The sequence below is a fragment of the Hyla sarda genome, chromosome 4 (genome assembly GCF_029499605.1).
Source record: "Hyla sarda isolate aHylSar1 chromosome 4, aHylSar1.hap1, whole genome shotgun sequence".
Taxonomy (NCBI): Eukaryota; Metazoa; Chordata; class Amphibia; order Anura; family Hylidae; genus Hyla; species Hyla sarda.
The window spans coordinates 326,071,834-326,090,617 of record NC_079192.1 but is presented as its reverse complement, the minus strand read 5'-3'; the positions used below and the strand labels follow the sequence as shown (position 1 = coordinate 326,090,617).

At 42.9% G+C, this 18,784-nt stretch overlaps 1 protein-coding gene across 5 annotated transcripts in view; it reads right to left on the bottom strand.

The window, feature by feature from the left end:
• Positions 1-18,784, bottom strand: part of RGS14 (regulator of G protein signaling 14) — a 121,805-nt gene that overhangs the window by 47,055 nt on the left and 55,966 nt on the right. For all 5 annotated transcript variants that reach the window (XM_056574995.1, XM_056574999.1, XM_056574996.1 and 2 more), the window contains 4 exons: positions 17,948-18,040; positions 8,802-8,945; positions 7,390-7,554; positions 4,044-4,173 (listed from right to left, as the gene is read on the bottom strand). In XM_056574995.1, the coding sequence (XP_056430970.1) occupies positions 4,044-4,173; positions 7,390-7,554; positions 8,802-8,945; positions 17,948-18,040 (532 nt within the window). The remainder of the gene's footprint in view (positions 1-4,043; positions 4,174-7,389; positions 7,555-8,801; positions 8,946-17,947; positions 18,041-18,784) is intronic.

The following is an 18,784-nucleotide window of genomic DNA, read 5'->3' as shown; positions in this document are numbered from 1 at the left end:
TGCGTACGGGGCGGTATGAGGGCTCATTTTTTGCGCCGTGTTCTGAAGTTTTTATCTTTATCATTTTTGCATTGATCTGACTTTTTGATCGCTTTTTATTCATTTTTTATGATATAAAAAGTGACAAAAATACGCTATTTTGGACTTTGGAATTTTTTTGCGCATACGCCATTGACCGTGCGGTTTAATTAACGATATATTTTTATAGTTCGGACATTTACACACGCGGCGATACCACACAGTTTTTTTTTAATGGGTAAAAGGGGGGTGATTCAAACTTTTATTAGGGAAGGGGTTAAACGTCCTTTGTTAACTTTTTTTCCCCCTTTTTTTTGCAATGTTTTAGCTCCCATAGGGGGCTATAACACTGCACACACTGATCTTTTATCCTGATCCCTGCAAAGCCATAGCTTTGCATGGATCAGCGTTATAGGGGGTTGATTGCTCAAGCCTGTAGCTCAGGCTTGGAGCAATCAAACGCTGATCGGACGCGACGGAGCAAGGTAAGGGGACCTCCGCTCGCGTCCTAGCTGATCGAGACATCGCGATTTTATCGCGATAGTCCCAATCAGCCCGACTGAGCTGCCGGGAAGCGTTGACTTTCATTTTCAGCACGGCAATCAACTGTGATCGCCGCGTCTGATGGGTTAATAGCGTGCGGCACAATGATCGGTGCTGCGCGCTATTAGCACAGGGTCCCAGCTATGAATAGCAGCTGGGACGACCCGGTGTGATGCGGGGTCACAGTGTGACCCCGTTTTAAAAACCGGGACTGGGCACAGGGCGTACAGGTTCACCCTGCGTCCTTAAGAGGTTAATTAAAAGACAATAATGCTTTAATATTAGGCCCAGTGTCCAGAAGGAAAGCTGCAAGATTTTAGGATTATTTAAAAAAATTGATAGTAAAAGAGAAAATAAGTAAAAAACATAAAAACTTGATTTAAAGGGGTACTCCGCCCCTAGACATCTTATCCCCTATAAGATCTCACCCCCGCAATCTCCCTGCTGCACATGGGGTTCGTTTAGAGCGTCGGTCAGCAGCGCCGGAGGCTCGTGACATCACGGTCACACCCCGCTCGCAACGTCTCAGCCACGCCCCATCAATGCAAGTCCATTCCATAGACTTGCATTGAGGGGGCGTGACCATGACATCACGAGCCTCCGCCTCACATCGCCAGTCATCCAGCACAGAGAGAGCCACCTGCCCAGGGGAATTGACAGATTTTCTGATATTTGTACACAGGGAGGGTTGTCCAGAGATATGGGTCTTCTGGTTACAATATGTTATACAATTATAAATGATTGTTTTGATGTTTGTTTGTTTTTTTCCAAAAATAGTATGTACATAGACTGTGCTTGGTATTTCAGTTCATCCCAATTTACATGTAAGTGAATAGTGCAACATCAGACACAGACCATAGATAGACATGGTACAGTTACTAGAAAAACTGTAAGTGCTTTGTTTCTAATCCATGACAGCCCCTTTAATTCTGTTAGTAGTAAATCTCCAGCAGAAAAAGTAAATTATTAGAGGGAAGTAGATAAGCAGGTTATACGAGTGATTGGAGAACAGACACAAGGAAAGACAAGGCACACCAAAATAGTGGTGCTTTACCCTTGGAAACTTTAGAATTATAACATGTCAAATGTTGTGTTATAATTCATCCCAAATATGTTTGGTGGGGTTAAAGGGGTATTCCAGGAAAAAAACTTTTTTTTTTTTTTTTATCAACTGGCTCCAGAAAGATTTGTATACTACTTCTATTAAAAAATCTTAATCCTTCCAATAATTATCAGCTGCTGAAGTTGAGTTATTCTTTTTCTGTCTGGCAACAGTGCTCTCTGCTGACATCTCTGCTTGTCTCAGGAACTGCACAGAGTAGAAAAGGTTTGCTATGGGGATTTGCTTCTACTCTCGACAGTTCCCGAGACAGGTGTCATCAGAGAACATTTAGACAGAAAAGAACAACTCAACTTCAGCAGCTCATAAGTACTGAAAAGATGAAGATTTTTTTATAGAAGTAATTTACAAATCTGTTTAACTTTCTGGAGCCAGTTGATATATAAAAAAAAAAAGTTTTTTCCTGGATAACCCCTTAAGGACCCATGAGTCATGAGTCCGCTCCTGATCTATACCGTAGGGCCACGGCGTGGCCCCGCATCATAGCGGGTGGGGCCCGGCCTCTAACAACGGCCGGGACCCGTGGCTAATAGCGCGCGGCATTGATCGCGGTACCGCGTGCTATTAACCCTTTAGACGCGGCGTTCAAAGTTGAACGCCGCATCTAAAGTGAAAGTGAAAGCATGCTGGTTAGCTCAGGGAGCTGGTCGGGATAGCCGCGGCGAAATCGTGGCATCCCGAACAGCTTACAGGACAGCTGGTGGATCCCTACCTGCCTCCTCGCTGTCCGATCGCCGAATGACTGCTCAGTGCCTGAGATCAAGGCATGCTGTCAGTTGTCTCCTTGATAAAGCCACATTAGTGGCGAAACATGTCGGGGTGTGACAGAGATATTTTTTAATCAGCAACCCTAGTATGTCTATACCTAATACACTACAATTATAGTGGTGCAGACCACATAATAACAAATGCACCTGCGGTGCACAGCAGGTGACATGAGGAGAGAGATCACTCTTGGAATTAGACATAAAATGGGGTTGTGATTTTAAACATTTATTCTCACCTATTATTTGAACAAAATAAAAGTTAAGTTTTATAGGGCACACTTGAGTTATAGAGAATTAGTTAACCCTGCTGGGATAAATTGTTGTTTTTGCAGTGTTATAGGTCCCTATGGGAGCTATAACACTGCAAAAAAAAAGTGCAAAAAAAAAAAAGTGAATAAAGATCATTTAACCTCTTCCCTATTAAAAGTTTGAATCACCCCCCTTTTCCCATAAAAAAAAAACACAGTATAAATAAAAATAAACATATATGGTATCGCCGCGTGCGGAAATGTCCGAATTATAAAAATATATCGTTAATTAAACCGCACGCTCAATGGCGTACGCGCAAAAAAAAATTCCAAGGTCCAAAATAGTGCATTTTTGGTCACTTTTTATATCATGAAAAAATGAATAAGTCCTATCAATGCAAAATTGGTACCGCTAAAAACTTCAGATCACGGCGCAAAAAATTAGCCCGCATACCGCCCCATACGCGGAAAAAGTAAAAAAGTTATAGGGGTCAGAAGATGACAATTTTAAACGTATTAATTTTCCTGCATGTAGTTATGATTTTTTCCAGAAGTACGACAAAATCAAACCTATATACGTAGGGTATCATTTTAATCGTATGGACCTACAGAATAAAGATAAGGTGTCATCTTTACCGAAAAATGCACTACGTAGAAACGGAAGCCCCCAAAAGTTACAAAACTGAGGGGTTTTTTTTCAATTTTGTCTCACAATGATTTTTTTTTCCATTTCACCGTCGATTTTTGGGCAAAAAGACTGATGTCATTACAAAGTAGAATTGGTGTTGCAAAAAATAAGCCATCATATGGATTTTTAGGTGCAAAATTGAAAGAGTTAGGATGTTTTTAAAGGCAAGGAGGAAAAAACGAAAATGCAAAAACGGAAAAACCCTCGGTCCTTAAGGGGTTAAGGTCAGGGTTCTGTGTGGACCACTTCATTCTCTGCAGTTCCTCCACAACAAACTCATCAAACCACATCTTTATAAACTCCACCTTATACTTAGGAGTACAGAAAATGGCCTTCTCCAAAATGTTGCCATAAAGTTGGAAGCATAGATAAGCCTACAGTAGCATTACCATTATTTGACACTGGAAATAAGGGGCCAAGGCTAAAATCTGGAGAACTGAACTGCCTCAGACAAATACTTTTTCTGCTCCAAATGTTACCGTAGATGCTCTGCATTCTGGAAATAGCAATCTCTTGGCATTTGCAGAAAACCAGATCCATCCACCAGATAGTAAAACATAAGTCCATTATTTGTTAAGCATAATAGCATGTTATAGACACAGCTAGATAGTACATGTGATATGGATACAGTACATATATGATGAATATATTTACTTCACCTCTACCATTTCCTCTTCCATCTTTTCTCTTGAACGACCTACTGTTTGCTCTGGAACCATCTTGTATATTGTCTAATCCAGATGTTTCAACACCAAGCGGTAAGGACTTCCCGAGTTTAAGTTTCTTTTTCTTAAAATAATAAAGAAATGATTTGTTAGAAGAAAAGAAAAATTGCCTTTAATGAGTGTGTACCATAATCTAAAACTAACCACAAATGAAAATAAGAAAAGATCATCATTATTACTACTATTATTATTATTATATATGTGACCAACTTTACAATTCGGTAACTGTTGACAAACATGAACAATTATTAACAAGTAACAATGATTAATATTAGGAAAATAATATATGAGTAATTGTACATTAGTATATTGTATATGTTCTACTTAAATTTTTTTTATGACTATTCATCAAGTAATAAGTCTAAGTAAAAACTCAATATAGATTAGATGTTGTGTATGTGATACTTTCCTATATGTAATCGCTGTGCACAGCCCCACTGAGTTACAATATCAGGCCTTCTCAATCACGTTGCACGGGGCCAGGAGACAACGCACTTAGTGTGGTGTTCTCCCAGCTAGTTCTAGTGGTCAATCCCTAGAACATATCAAAAGTTTTGTCAAAACTCAGTTACCCTTTGAGTCTACTGACACCTCTATTTTAGTAAAAAATGCATGTCAGTGTGGTGGCTTTTGTTCTTAGAATTCACTATTATGCTGTGCTTCTGTTACTCCTCCTGGAAATGTATTAATCACTTGGCACCTGGTCATTACCGTGCCCCTTGTCAGTCAAGTATATGTCGCTATGACACTGAACATTCTGTTTCTTGACAGTGTCAGGGTCTTAAAAAATACCCCCTGCTGACAAGTGGAATGTCAAGGTCAGTTTTGAAATGGTCCAAGGTCGAGTTCTAAGAAAGGATGCAAGTATATGCACAAATTGTAATAATGGTGATACACAAATTTGATAAAAAAAATGTTTTCATGGTATAAATCTTGACAAAAAAAGTATATACCGTATTTTTCGCCGTATAAGATGCACTTTTTCTTCCACAAAACTGGGGGGAAAAAGTCGGTGCGTCTTATACGGCGAATACACCCCTATCACTGCGGTCCCTGCGGCCATCAACGGCCGGGACCCGCGGCACATACAGGACATCACCGATCGCGGTGATGCCCTGTATTAACCCTTCAGATGCGGCGATCAAAGCTGACCGCCGCGTCTGAAGGGAAAGTGACACTAACCCAGCTCTTCAGTCGGGCTGTTTGGGACCGCCGCGGTTTCACCGCGGCGGTCCCGAACAGCCCGACTGAATAGCCGGGTTAGTGCTTACAGGACACCGGGAGGGACCTTACCTGCCTCCTCGGTGTCTTCTCCGTTCAGGGATCCCCTGTATGGCCGGCGCTCTCCTTCCTCGTCATCACGTTGTCGCGTACGTGCATCGGCGTGCGTAATGACGTGATGGCGTCGACGGAGAGCGATAATACCCGGTTGGCAGCAGAGACGTTCCGGAGCGACGGGGACACGGCGACAGCGATGGAGCGACATCCAGGGCAGCGGTGACGGGTCCGGAGCGGCGGGGACACGTGAGTATTACCTCCTATGCAGTGGTCTTCAATCTGCCGACCTCCAGATGTTGCAAAACTACAACTCCCAGCATGCCCGGACAGCCGTTGGCTGTCCGGGCATGCTGGGAGTTTTAGTTTTGCAACATCTGGAGGTCCGCAGGTTGAAGACCACTATTGGGTTCAAAATTTTTTATTTATTTATTTTTTTAGATTTCGCCCCTATATAAATTGGGTGCGTCCTATACGACGGTGCGTCCTATAGGGCGAAAAATACAGTAAATTTGTACTACTGTAATTGTACCAACCTGCAGAGTAAGGTTAACATGGTGTTAATACTGAATGGAGAATAACAATAAGAAATAAATAAAAACCAGAATGGTACCAATGAAATGTCAACTTGTCTCCTTAAAAATGTTTTTGCACCCATAAAGCCACTGTTACTTACCGTATTTTTCGTCCTATAGGACGCACCGGTGTATAAGACGCACCCAATTTTTAGGGTCAAAATCTAAAAAAATTAAGATTTTGAACCCAATAGTGGTCTTCAACCTGCGGACCTCCAGATGTTGCAAAACTACAACTCCCAGCATGCCCGGACAGCCGTTGGCTGTCTGGGCATGCTGGGAGTTGTAGTTTTGCAACATCTGGAGGTCCGCAGATTGAAGACCACTGCATAGGAGGTAATACTCACGTGTCCCCGCCGCTCCGGACCCGTCACCGCTGCCCTGGATGTCGCTCCTTTGCTGTCGCCGTGTCCCCGCCGCTCCGGAACGTCTCTGCTGCCGGCCGGGTATCCTCGCTCTCCGTCGCCGCCATCACGTCGTTACGCACGCCGACGCACGTACGCGACGACGTGATGACGAGGAAGGAGAGCGCCGGCCATACAGGGGATCCCTGAGAAGACACCGAGGAGGCAGGTAAGGTCCCCCCCGGTGTCCTGTAAGCACTAACCCGGCTATTCAGTCGGGCTGTTCGGGACCGCCGCGGTGAAATCGCGGCGGTCCCGAACAGCCCGACTGAACAGCCGGGTTAGTGTCACTTTCCCTTCAGACGCAGCGGTCAGCTTTCATCGCCGCATCTGAAGGGTTAATACAGGGCATCACCGCGATCGGTGATGTCCTGTATTAGCCACGGGTCCCGGCCGTTGATGGCCGCAGGGACCGCCGCAATAGGGGTGTATTCGCCGTATAAGACGCACCGACTTTTCCCCCCCAGTTTTGGGGAAGAAAAAGTGCGTCTTATACGGCGAAAAATACGGTAATTTGATGTCTGCAAAATATCCTTAGGCCCCAAAATCCACAAGGTCTGCGGTGGAGTCAAGTAGGGCAAAAAATTATTACAATAGAGCATCTGTAAAAAAAAAAGAAGTGATTTATGGGGGGGGGGGGGGGGGGCGGTCTTACATACAGGCCCCTCAAATCCACTTCAGAATAGAACACGTGTCTAAAAATATGTGATTTTGAGATTTTCTTGAAAATTTGCATATTCGCTTTTAAACCATGGAACTAGAGAGATAGTTTTATTCCTTCATGGGAAAGCTAATTTGCATGGATTTCAACGCATATTCACAATAATGGGACATATAGTTCTGCAAACAAATCAGCCATGTGTGAACTTACCCTAATTGTAGGCATGTAGCCACAGTTTTCTTATCACCTACTAGTTTAACCCTTTATGGGCATCTTATTAATGCTGTAAGGGGTTTAACAAACCTTTAAACCCAAGCCTACCAAAAAGACAGCCTTGATTAACTATTTCAGAGCCAGTAGATTACCTTTACTGCCCCCGAGGTGATAGCAGTGCAGCCAGAGCTTAGACTGGTTGGTGAGAAACTTAGGTTTGGCAAAGGGCGTCCTTCCACCTCTGACATCATGCATTCTTGATACAAAGGGGACTTAACAAAGCGGGCATAGCTGTCAAATTTCATCAAATTGAAGATCTGTTGTTAAAAACAAAATCAGAGCATTTTTCTTTGATATTACAAAAGCAGAGAACAAACGGCTGCATATGTTCAAACATTATACTACGGGGATTGGAAAGGTTAAAGAGGTCCTATCTCATAAAGTGATGGCAGATTGGGAAGATAATGCCACTCATTTATGATCGGTGGAGGTCTCTGGTACCCCCACTGATTCTGAAAATGAAGGGGACACAGTGCTAGAGTTGTGCATGCAGTCTCTCCTACTCCCCTGAAATTTTCCCTGCACTGCACCCTGGCCACCCAACTGTGTAGCTAAATAAGTTCATGGTACAGTTCCCTAACATCAGGTGGCTGAGGGGTGCAGAAAGGGGAAGAAGCATTTTAGTACTGCTGTTCCCCCCCCCTCATTCTCACGATCAGTTGGTACCCCAGAGGTCATACCCCCCTCACTTGATCATGAAGGGATAGCACATCCCAGCAAAGTTCAATAACTTTTACTAGAGCCCCATAAAAATCTTAAAATACATCCCAAAAATTTCCATATGTTACAGCTTAAAACAATACCAAAGGCAAGAGTCTGAAAAACTTTTAGAGATGTTCTGATGCAGTCGTTCAGCCATCACAATTTGGCCCTAACGCTGTGTTCACATGTGGCTGCGGCATTTAATTAGCAGTACTGTGACGCAGTAGTGATGCAACTTTACTGCTGTTTTCCAAAATTGCTGTAAAAATAGCAATGCAAATTGCGATTTTGGAAAATAGTGCTAAAACTACAGAGACACATTGATGCCACATGTGAGCAGAGCCGTTCTATTTTCATAGAAAAAATGTTGGTTTGAGTTACATGGTTTGTGGTAAATCTACATGTAAAGTAAGGGCATGAAATGTTACGCTCTGTAAATCAGATATAGAGAAGAGTTCGTATCAGTTCACCCTCGTAGTAGGCGTGCGGACCAGGCGTGGACTCCGCCCCAGCAAATAGAAATGAAGAAGAATCGTTTAACGCTTGACTCAGGGAACTGGTACTTTATTAGAATGCCATGGAGAACAAACAGGTACACGGAGACATGTGACGCGTTTCGGCTCGAGTTACTGAGCCTTAGTCATCGAGCCGAAACGCGTCACATGTCTCCGTGTACCTATTTGTTCTCCATGGCATTCTAATAAAGTACCTGTTCCCTGAGTCAAGCACTGGACGATTCTTCTTCATTTCTCTGTAAATCAGTACCTAAATACTGGAGGCATAATAACCTGGACATTGTTACCTGCAGCTGCTGGATCTTGAAGAGATTGGGGGTAGGTTTCTCCAGCATCTCCTCTGTGATAAGAGCCTGCTGATCCACATTAACTGGACACAACGAGGTACTTGACAGATATTCATTATATATCTGACGGGACTCCTGCATAAGCTTCAAAACAATGGACAGAATTGACTTGAATAGAACTGAATTTTTATTTAGAACATGTCATGTCTTATGCAATATGTGATGTGAAACCAAAGGCTCCTCTGTTCCCACAATGATATCATTATGTTCTCACAAAGTATTTTGATCAGTATTTGTGCCAAAACTAGGATTGAAATTAACACATAGAAAAACAAAAATTGTAAGATTTGCACGTTTCTGTATTTTGGATCCACTCCTGGTTTTGGTTAAAAATACAAAATTAGGCCCAGATATGGTTCAAAATAATGTGTGTTCACATAGCCTTAGCCTTAAAAGAAAAGAAAAGAAAAATTAACATAATTTAAAAGCTATAAGATCAACAACATTTTCATGAAGCTATGAAACCTAATTTGAGTTTCACTAGTACCCAGTGGAAGCCATATAGGCAAATATTCAAGTCAAGCTTATACCATTCAGAAGATTTTGTTGCCTTTATAACTTTTAGTTATTAATAAACCTGATAGTTGTATGAAACTGATGTTTATATGGTATGTGAATCTGATCAATTGAAGTAATACCTTAGAGTAACCTTGCTTGTGATCCTATGTAACTTACTGCATTGTTGATGAGACTTGGTTTGAATTCCTTTCCAATGCACAATACATGACACCTGCCGCTGGTTATTTTACACAATGCCTATTATATTCATTTTTACTATATAGTTGACAGGTAGATAATCTCCTTAAATGTATTAAAACCACTGGCTGCTGAATAATTAGTTTTTATTGGAGTTTATACTGATGCTGGATCCCATCAAGCTTTTGGAACTTCTATGCTGTACGTCCAACACCGTTTCAGTTCACCTGAGACAACTATTATACTGCTGGTAAGACACCACATTCATATGCCTTGGAGAGCTGTGTCAAGCTATGTTTTTCTATGTAAAATTGTTTTGGGTGGAATATTGTATCTTCCATTTAAAGGTTTTATCTACCATAAAGTGATTTTAGAAGTACATACCAGCCAGAACTGGGTATTTCCTGTTGAATTTCGTTCTCTAAACTACACATCCCATAGTTCAATAATTAGTATGAGGTCACTTTCCTCCCTCCCACACATCAGCCACCCAACCCATTGAAGCACACCTGTGATCCCAATGCAAAGCACTAGTGTTTTCTTATCAGAGTGCATACAGCTATTGCAAAATGAACTCTCTCCCACCCAGCTAGTCAACTGACTAGTAATGTCATGTCTTGATGCACTGCAAGCTGGGAAATCTATGGTCCTCTCAAGACCTCCCCCTGTGCTCTTGCCTCGTCCACACCTCACAAAACCATTTACATCTCCCAAGCTTCCTCCATACACTGGAACCCATTACCACGACACAACCAGTTCTCACCCACCATCAAGACCTTCAAGAGCAACCTAAAGACCTATCTCTTCAAACAAACCAATGACCTTCAATAATCCTACGGCCACTGCACTATGAAAGGCTACTTCCCCCCTGCTCACAGATGACCAGCTAACCCCCCCCCCCCCTACTGTTTCCTCCCCCTCTACTTGTAGGTTGAAAGCCCTTCCGGGCAGGGCCCTCTCCCCCTTTTTTATCACTCTGTATGTGTTATGTACTGTAACCCTTATCAAATTTAAAGTGCCCTGGAACTAAGAGCGCTATATAAATTATTATTATTAATGATAATAATAAGAACTAGTTTAATTATATAATATTAATAATAATAGATTCTCAGTCTTAAATTTAACTTTATTAATCCTTACAAACTCCAGGTTGACTTCAATAGATCAGGGCTTTAGAAACAATTTGAATAAAATCAGATTCATTACAACCCCTAATTTATAATTCTAGCACAATTGGCATACAGCCTGTTATTGCTGCCTCTACTGTACTTCTGTAATGGATGAGGTAAAATGTCAATTTCAGAATATGCTTGCTAAAATGGCCACTTCCCCCTTCCATAATGTTTGAAACAAGGTGTATAAGATGGTGCCTCCAGAGAGAGCTGCACCCAAGGTGATAAGACCCACATGCTGGATGAGTCCAACAAGCGTAAGATCACCCCGCTTAAAGATGGACCCCCTCCCCGCTGATGCCTCGATCCCTAGATGCTCACCCTCTTCTAGACGGCCGGAGTGGACTGTTGCTGGATCCGGTTAACTGCTCTTCGTCCGCCTTGCCTCGGTGGCCCCAGGTTTGATTGTATGCGGACTCTCTTCCATCATCTCCTTTGCTCACACCCCCCTCCCCCCTGTATCTGGCCTTCAGTCATGTCTGCGGACTTACCTGGCCACTGTCGCCTTCACCTGGCCACACGATTACCTGACCACCGGTTCATCTGATCTCTTGATGGACATATGACTGTCACCATACAATCCCTCGCTGCCCGGTCCCACTCCCCACTCCCTACCACTACCCCCCCCCCATCCCGATTCTTGCCCCTCCAGCTGGCTAAGCACTCTTCCTCAAGCTACTTGCATATGAGTCTGGACTCCCTGATTCTCTTCCCCCTTTCCTTGTCTCCATTGACACTGATCCCCCCCCCCCCTGGACTTCTCCAGACCTGGATCCAGGGATGTGCTTGTGTTCATGCTTATTGCACTTGTTGATGTTTTATAACCTATGCCTTGTGTTCCCTCTCATACTTAGCACGTAGATGGTTTTATTTGCCTACCTTCGCTGTGTTCTCACGACCTCTACTCGGTGGGGGTGCTCACATAAAGCCTATATTCGAGGGATACTTATTTCCTGGGGAACTAAATTGAAGTAGGAGTCTAGGAAACAAGTAGACAATCTCATTTCGGCCTTAGAGAGGACCCATAAACGTACCCGCCCTGCCGCCACTCTCTCTGATTTGCAGAGCTTGAGAGAGAGAGAGAGATTGCTATCCCACCTGCATACACAGTCCTCTAAAGCTTATCTCCACCACAGACACCACATTTATGCACACGGGGACAAGGGAGGTAGATTGATGTCTTCTCTCCTCAAAAAGGCGAGGGTAAAGCAGCATATTCACGGTATGGAGGACAGCTCAGGCACTCTGCTTACATCCACCACAACCATAGCTCAACAATTTCACCGCTTTTATACTGATCTCTATAACTTGTGAAGGTCCGGGTGTCTGGACTCGACGGCTCCTCGGACCCACCTCCAGGAGACATTCTTATCTGGCCTTGATATGCCTTCACTGGACTCTACGATGTGCCAGGCTCTCACACAACATGTCTCTCCGGAGGAGGTCCTGGAGGTCCTTGCTTCCTTTCCCCCAGGTAGAAGTCTCGGCCCTGACGGCCTCCCTCTAGCATACTATAAGAAATTCCTCGACATCCTCATTCCCTACCTGATGGACTCATGTTCTTCCTTAATGCAGGGGTCCCCTCTCCCCACCCAGGCTCTGGAAGCTCACATCACATTGATTGCAAAAGACAGGAAGGACCTGGCGGTACTCAGAAAATTTGGCTTTCCGGAGCAATTTATCTGTGCCATCTTCTCTCTTTATTCACGCACCTACGCCTCCCTCCTTATTAATGACACTGTCTCCCCACCATTTTAGATCACCAACGGAACCAGACAGGGCTGTCCTCTCTTCCCAACCCTTTTTGTGCTGGTCATGGAATCTCTGCTCTAACACGTTAGACAACACCCCTCCATAAGAGGCGTCCGAGCGCTATCCGGCGAACTAAAGACCTTGGCCTTTGCGGACGATCTGCTCTTCCTCTTATCCAACCCTGGGGAGGCTTTGTCCTGTCTGGTGTCCTTGTTCACTGAATTTGGCATCCTCTCCAATTTTAAAGTAAGCATAACAAAATCGGAACTCCTCAATATCACCCCCCCCCCCCCCCCACAAGTCTCTCAGCTAGCACGACTCTCCCCGTTCCCCTGGGCGTCATCCTCTCTAAAATATCTGGGGGTCCACATCATGCCCTCCCTAACGTCCCTCTACGATGCCAACTTTTCCACATTGATTTCTGACATACAGGCTCTTCTCAAGGAATATGATAATCCCCTCATCTCCTGGATTGACAGGCGGAATGTCCTCCAAACTTATGTTGTTCCCAAGATTAGCTACAAACTGCAGCTGCTCCCGATTGCCCTCCCTCGGTTGTTCTTTGTCTCCATTAGGTGAGTGTTTTCCGCTTACCTGTGGAGACAAAAGAGGCCTTGTATGGCTTACTCCTTAACACACCCTGCTCACCAAGGTGGACTAGGTGTCCCGGACATACAATCCCTGTACAATGCTATACAACTCCGTAGATGGGTATCGTGCTTCTCCTCTCTCTCTCCTCTCCTCCCTCCTCCACTTCCTACTCTGAACTCTCTTGGTCTCAATGGGCGTTTGGCCCTCGATTTTTGACAGAACTTTGGCTACAGAGGCGTTACTCCCGTTCTGACTCCTCCGTACTGTTCTCAGGTGTGTTCTCGGTCTGGTCCTCTCTAGCCCCTTTAGTCTCTCCCTCCTTTTCTCCTCTATTTCCCTCTTCCCATATCCCTGAGGTCATGAGTCGCGCCACCTCCACCTACACCCACATTTGGTCCAGACTTGCTCAAGTCCTGGTAAATCAGCTACTCTCGGACGGTGGGGCCCGACGGCGGAGCGTCATCGCTCTCTCATCCCAGATGTTGGCCTGATGTTTCTCCATGTCCACCACCTGTAGCGATGCTGTGCCCTGTTTCTGAAGAGGACAGGGGAGGTGAGGAGTCCGACGACTTTTGAGGATACTCTGGCCTCACGCCCTGACTCTCTCCGTAAGTTGTCCCAAGTCAAGAAGTTCTGCTGCCCGCCAACACAACTCTCGAGACCAGGCTATATTGATTAATGGGAGTGAGAGCTGGGTGTCCCACTTTCTGACTCCGAGGTAGCATATATCCTCACCAACTCTCAAGGTTACTCTAGATGTGTGCGTATGCGGGAGTCTCACTTTAAGCTCCTCTCGCGCTGGTACAGAACCCCCGAATTCTTGTTCACACATGGTCTATCTTCCTCCAAGTCCTGTTGGCGTTGTGGGATGCAGGTGGGTAACCTCACCCATATCTGGTGGTCATGACCTATTATAAGAAAATTTTGGGATGAAGTAGAATTGAACGTTAATGCTATCCTACCCACTCCAGTCCGGTTGGACCCAGGCTTGGTTCTGCTTGATAAACCTACCCAGGTAGTGCGCCTGCAAAAGGATTCCTTACCGGCTCACCTATTAGCTGCAGCAAAATCTCTTGTCCCTCTGAGGTGGCTGGACCCCCTGCCCCCCTTAATCGCCGACTGGTCTTCTAAGGTCCACCAGATCTGTAGGTTCGAGGAAATGTCCAGTAGAATCGATAGGTCTTATGATAAGTTTCTGCAGATTTGGCAGCCTTGGATCAACCATAACTTGAATGCCTCTGGGAGCACTCTTCCACCCCCCCCGTGATGTATACATTAGATGCTCTAAGTCATGGTTGCTACTATGTCTGATGTCCCACCCTCATTGCCCTCACTTTCCCCCCCCCCCCTCCCCTCCTTCTCTTTCTTGACCGCCTGTTTCTGGTTGTCGATGTTTTATTACTTTGTAACCTGCGGAGGGCTGCGTCCCTCTATGTTAGTTTTCTGCTATGGTGGCATTACTGTTTTGTGTTATTTTCTGTTATTTTCTAATACTCAATAAAATAATTGAGGGAAAAAAAATTTATCCAACATGGGAAAATGTTGCCTTAAAAAATCCCAAAAACTATTTTATATACAGGAGTTGCCCATTAACTGGATGTAGGGAAATGGCCTTCTAACAAGTACATATAAAAAAAATTATCAATCTTCATTCTCTTTTCTGGGTGTTATAGGCAACTGCTCAGATTTTCCTTTGTGACAGTTTTAAGAAGTCGTTCCCAATTTTCTTACCCGTCCAGAATATTACTATAAATACAGTAAAGTTGAAATGCATCCCAGCACAGTTAAGTCACACTATACTAATGTCAGGAAACTGAAATGTCACCTGTGGTCAAAATGTCACACCCAGGAAATCCTTCATGTTGTATTAGGTTCATTCACACATGCTAACCACATGGGTATCCACAAAAAGGAGATATATATATATATACATACATATACAGTTCTAAAAGAGCACTTACTTTTTACTTAATTACGGTATATCTTCACCTCTAAAATGCCTAAATTGTTAATGACTTAAAGAAATATTGAAGAGATTTTTGAGGATGCTATTCTGAGAATTAAGTATCTACAAGTTTCTAGATTATTTTTCGGCCAGTCATTTGTCTTCCCTTGGTGTGATCTGACAGACTTTACCAATATTTTCAGTACAACATGACATCCTCTTTACCACTGTGTGCTATGATTTTGACATACAACAGTGAATCACTTTCCCTAAACTTCTGCTAAGCACAGAGAATGGTCAAATTAGTACTTCAGTGAAGGAAGAAAGATCATACCCAGCACTCACCAGTAATGCACAGTGAAGATTTATTATGCCATAGTGTGGTGACTCAGTAAAAAAATCACGTGTTCTTCTGTACTCCTGCCCATCCTGTGTGGCAGATGCTGTTTCAATGTCCGTCATGGGTCCCCTCTCCTCAGAACTCTCTATAATGCACTAAATAATGTATTGTCGTATAAGAGTTAATGTATTGTATTTTCTATGCATCTGTTGCCTTAAATCTATTGTTGTTAAGGACCTTGTTATTAAAGGGAGTACGCAGTAGTGAACAGGTGACTTACCTGCCCAATAGGGTCTATCTAAATTGTCCCCCTTATATAGTGAGGTCAGAGTTCAGTTCGCTCTCTTGTTGCTGAGGTACAGCCACACATCTACTAGAAGTCAACCCCACTACCGAGGAGAAAGTCAAAGCCTTGAGGTAAGCCTACAGTCTTGGGCATATTATACAAGTCAAGTCAGCAAGTTAGTTAAGTCCAAGTCTCTAAAGTATAGCGTGGGCTGAATCAGTCATATACAGCACAGTCAACTATAAGTCCCAGCTTCCCTAAGTTCACCCTGCAACTCCTTCACGCTGATGTGAGCTGCAATGGATTATACCATCTTTCCAACCTCAGTAAAGAAAGCCAGTTAACCGTAACCTTGCATCAGAGTGATTTTTTGCCCCATGCCTGGCACAGGTGAAGCTGGCCTACCTCTGGTGGTGTATAGGTCATCCACGCCCTGGCATCACAATAGGTTTAATTACACATTACCCCCTCCGACACCACAATAGTGTAGTACAAGGACGAGTTTTGGCGTGGGAGCCTTTCAGCCTTTCAGCTCAGGAGAGGAGGGGCTCCCACGCCGAAACACATCCTTGTACTACACTATGGCATATTAAATCTTCACTGTGCATTACTGAAGAGCGCTGGGTATCATCTTTCTTCTACCTGTGGCTTTACCCTACCTCGTGAACCACCGCAGATTCCTCGGAAGTGCCGACATATTACTATATTTAACTTACTTCAATAAAGAATACCAGAATAAAACGGAGCTACTCAAATTAAAGTGAAAATAACTATAAATCTTTATTGTATGTAAATCACAAGATAAAAACCGTGCATGATTAAAAATGGGAGGAAATCGACACAGAATAGACAGCAAACCTGGGACATATAATTATATCAGAGCATAAATGGCAAAATATTAAGGTACTGGCATGAAAAACAGATGATATTGGTAACTGCTGGAATCAATCAATTGCTGGTAACTCCAGTCTGGCTATAAGACTGAAGGACTTAGTAAAGTGCAAGTGCAAAATATAAATGCATATTATGTACAGATACAGCAGTAAACAGTACACACCACTGATACATACCACAAGAATAAAGTAACTGCTACAAGTCCCAGGATGCCGCCACCCCTACACGTTTTTCGGTCCGCTGACGCTAACGATTTATAGTTATTTTCACTTTAATTTGAGTAGCTCTGTTTTTTCTGGTATTCTATATATTGGAGTCTATATCTTAGGCTTTTCCTACACAGAAAGGTTTTTTTTTTTTTTTTTATATTAAAGTGGTATTCCAGGAAAAAAACTTTTTTTTATACATCAACTGGCTCCAGAAAGTTAAACAGATTTGTAAGTTACTTCTATTAAAAATATCTTAATCCTTTCATTAATTATCAGCTGCTGAAGTTGAGTTGTTGTTTTCTGTCTGGCAACAGTGCTCTCTGCTGACATCTCTGCTTGTCTCGGGAACTGCACAGAGTAGAAGAGGTTTGCTATGGGGATTTGCTTCTAAACTGGGCGGGTCCCGAGACACGTGTCATCAGAGAGCACTTAGACAGAAAAGAACAACTCAACTTCAGCAACTCATAAGTACTGAAAGGATTAAGATTTGATAATTGAAGTAATTTACAAATCTGTTTAACTTTCTGGAGCCAGTTGATCTATTAAAAAAAAGTTTTTCCCTGGATAACCCCTTTAAATGAAACCATCATTTGTGGGTATATTATGTTAGAGAAATTACTGGTACCCCATATATATGTAGGACTTTTGCATGTTTTTGTATCTCTCTTTCTTCAGTGAGGGAACACTTATCCCTAGCCAAAAGATAAGGGATAAGTGTCTGATCGCACAGGGTCCTACAGCTAGGACCCCTGTGATTTCCTGAACGGCACTCTGACAGTCTCCAGGAAGGGAGCATTTCGACCCCTGCACCAAGTGGGAAAGTAAGCGGGAAAGTAAGGGAAAGTAAGCATACTCACTGACATCAATCTCCTTATTTCACATAAGGACTTCTCAGTGTTACATCAACCCTGTACTGAAAATGCCTCTACAGATTTTTGGACCTGAGTACACAACTTTGGTGGATAGATAAATGAGTCTTACACTGTACTTGCACTTCACTACAATATTTTATCTATTCTTTTACCATAAATATAGTTGTAGACTTGCTTGTCCTATACAGTTTTTTTGTCAACAAAAAGGTACCGGTACTCTATTGAAAAATAGCAATATAGCAATTTACTCTTCTATTAATGGTGAATGTATGGGAAGAAAATATCTCCAATTTTAAGTAAATAAGATATGAAAATGGCCATAGTAATACCTGCTCAGTATCATCTGCTGGAATGCTCTGGTACTTTTCACACGATTTCCAGAAATGTATATTCTCAGCGCTGTATTCTTTCTTTAGAAATTCCTGTAGAACAGGATAGATGTGTATAATTGGAGGTGTTACAATCGTACTGTGCAGTTTAGAAACAATGTGGCAGGTTCACTTTTGTTTATCTAAGAAGGTGTCATTGACTTCGACTGCTTTGAAGGATTTTTTTATAGTCTTACAGAAAGAATAAATTTAGAAGTTAACATGGAATAAAGAGTAGACAGTGTATTCATTTCTGACAATATCACCAACAATGTACTCCATTCATATTATACAACTAAGACCCTACAAAGGTTTTAAATTCAAGGTAAACCTATTTCTACTGACTCATTAAAGAAATTTGAGTGTAAAATATTCCAAACCTAATGTTTTAACTATTGTTTGTTGCTCCCCAGTAAATGTGATAGCTCTTGTTGCTTTTGACTAAGTGTTGCTTTTGACACATATATGGGGACGTAGATGTGACTTTATATATTGTGTCTAATTTATATATGTTAAACTTTTTATTTAGGGTATCTGGATGGCTACAGTAACATGAGACTTTTGGGCTGCCAACCACAGGAAGTGGTGCACATACCACTATAGGCCTTGTAAGAGCCATGCCACATTACTGTAAGAAGAAGGAGAAATTAATATATAGAGGAGGCTTGGCGCCAACTAGAGAGCTTGCAGATATTTCATGAGCCTTATTGGCTTCTGTAGAAAGAAGTAAGCTTGGGGTCTGTTTATATACAGGTGAAAGTCCACAAATTTGAATATCGGGCAAAAGTAAATTTCTTT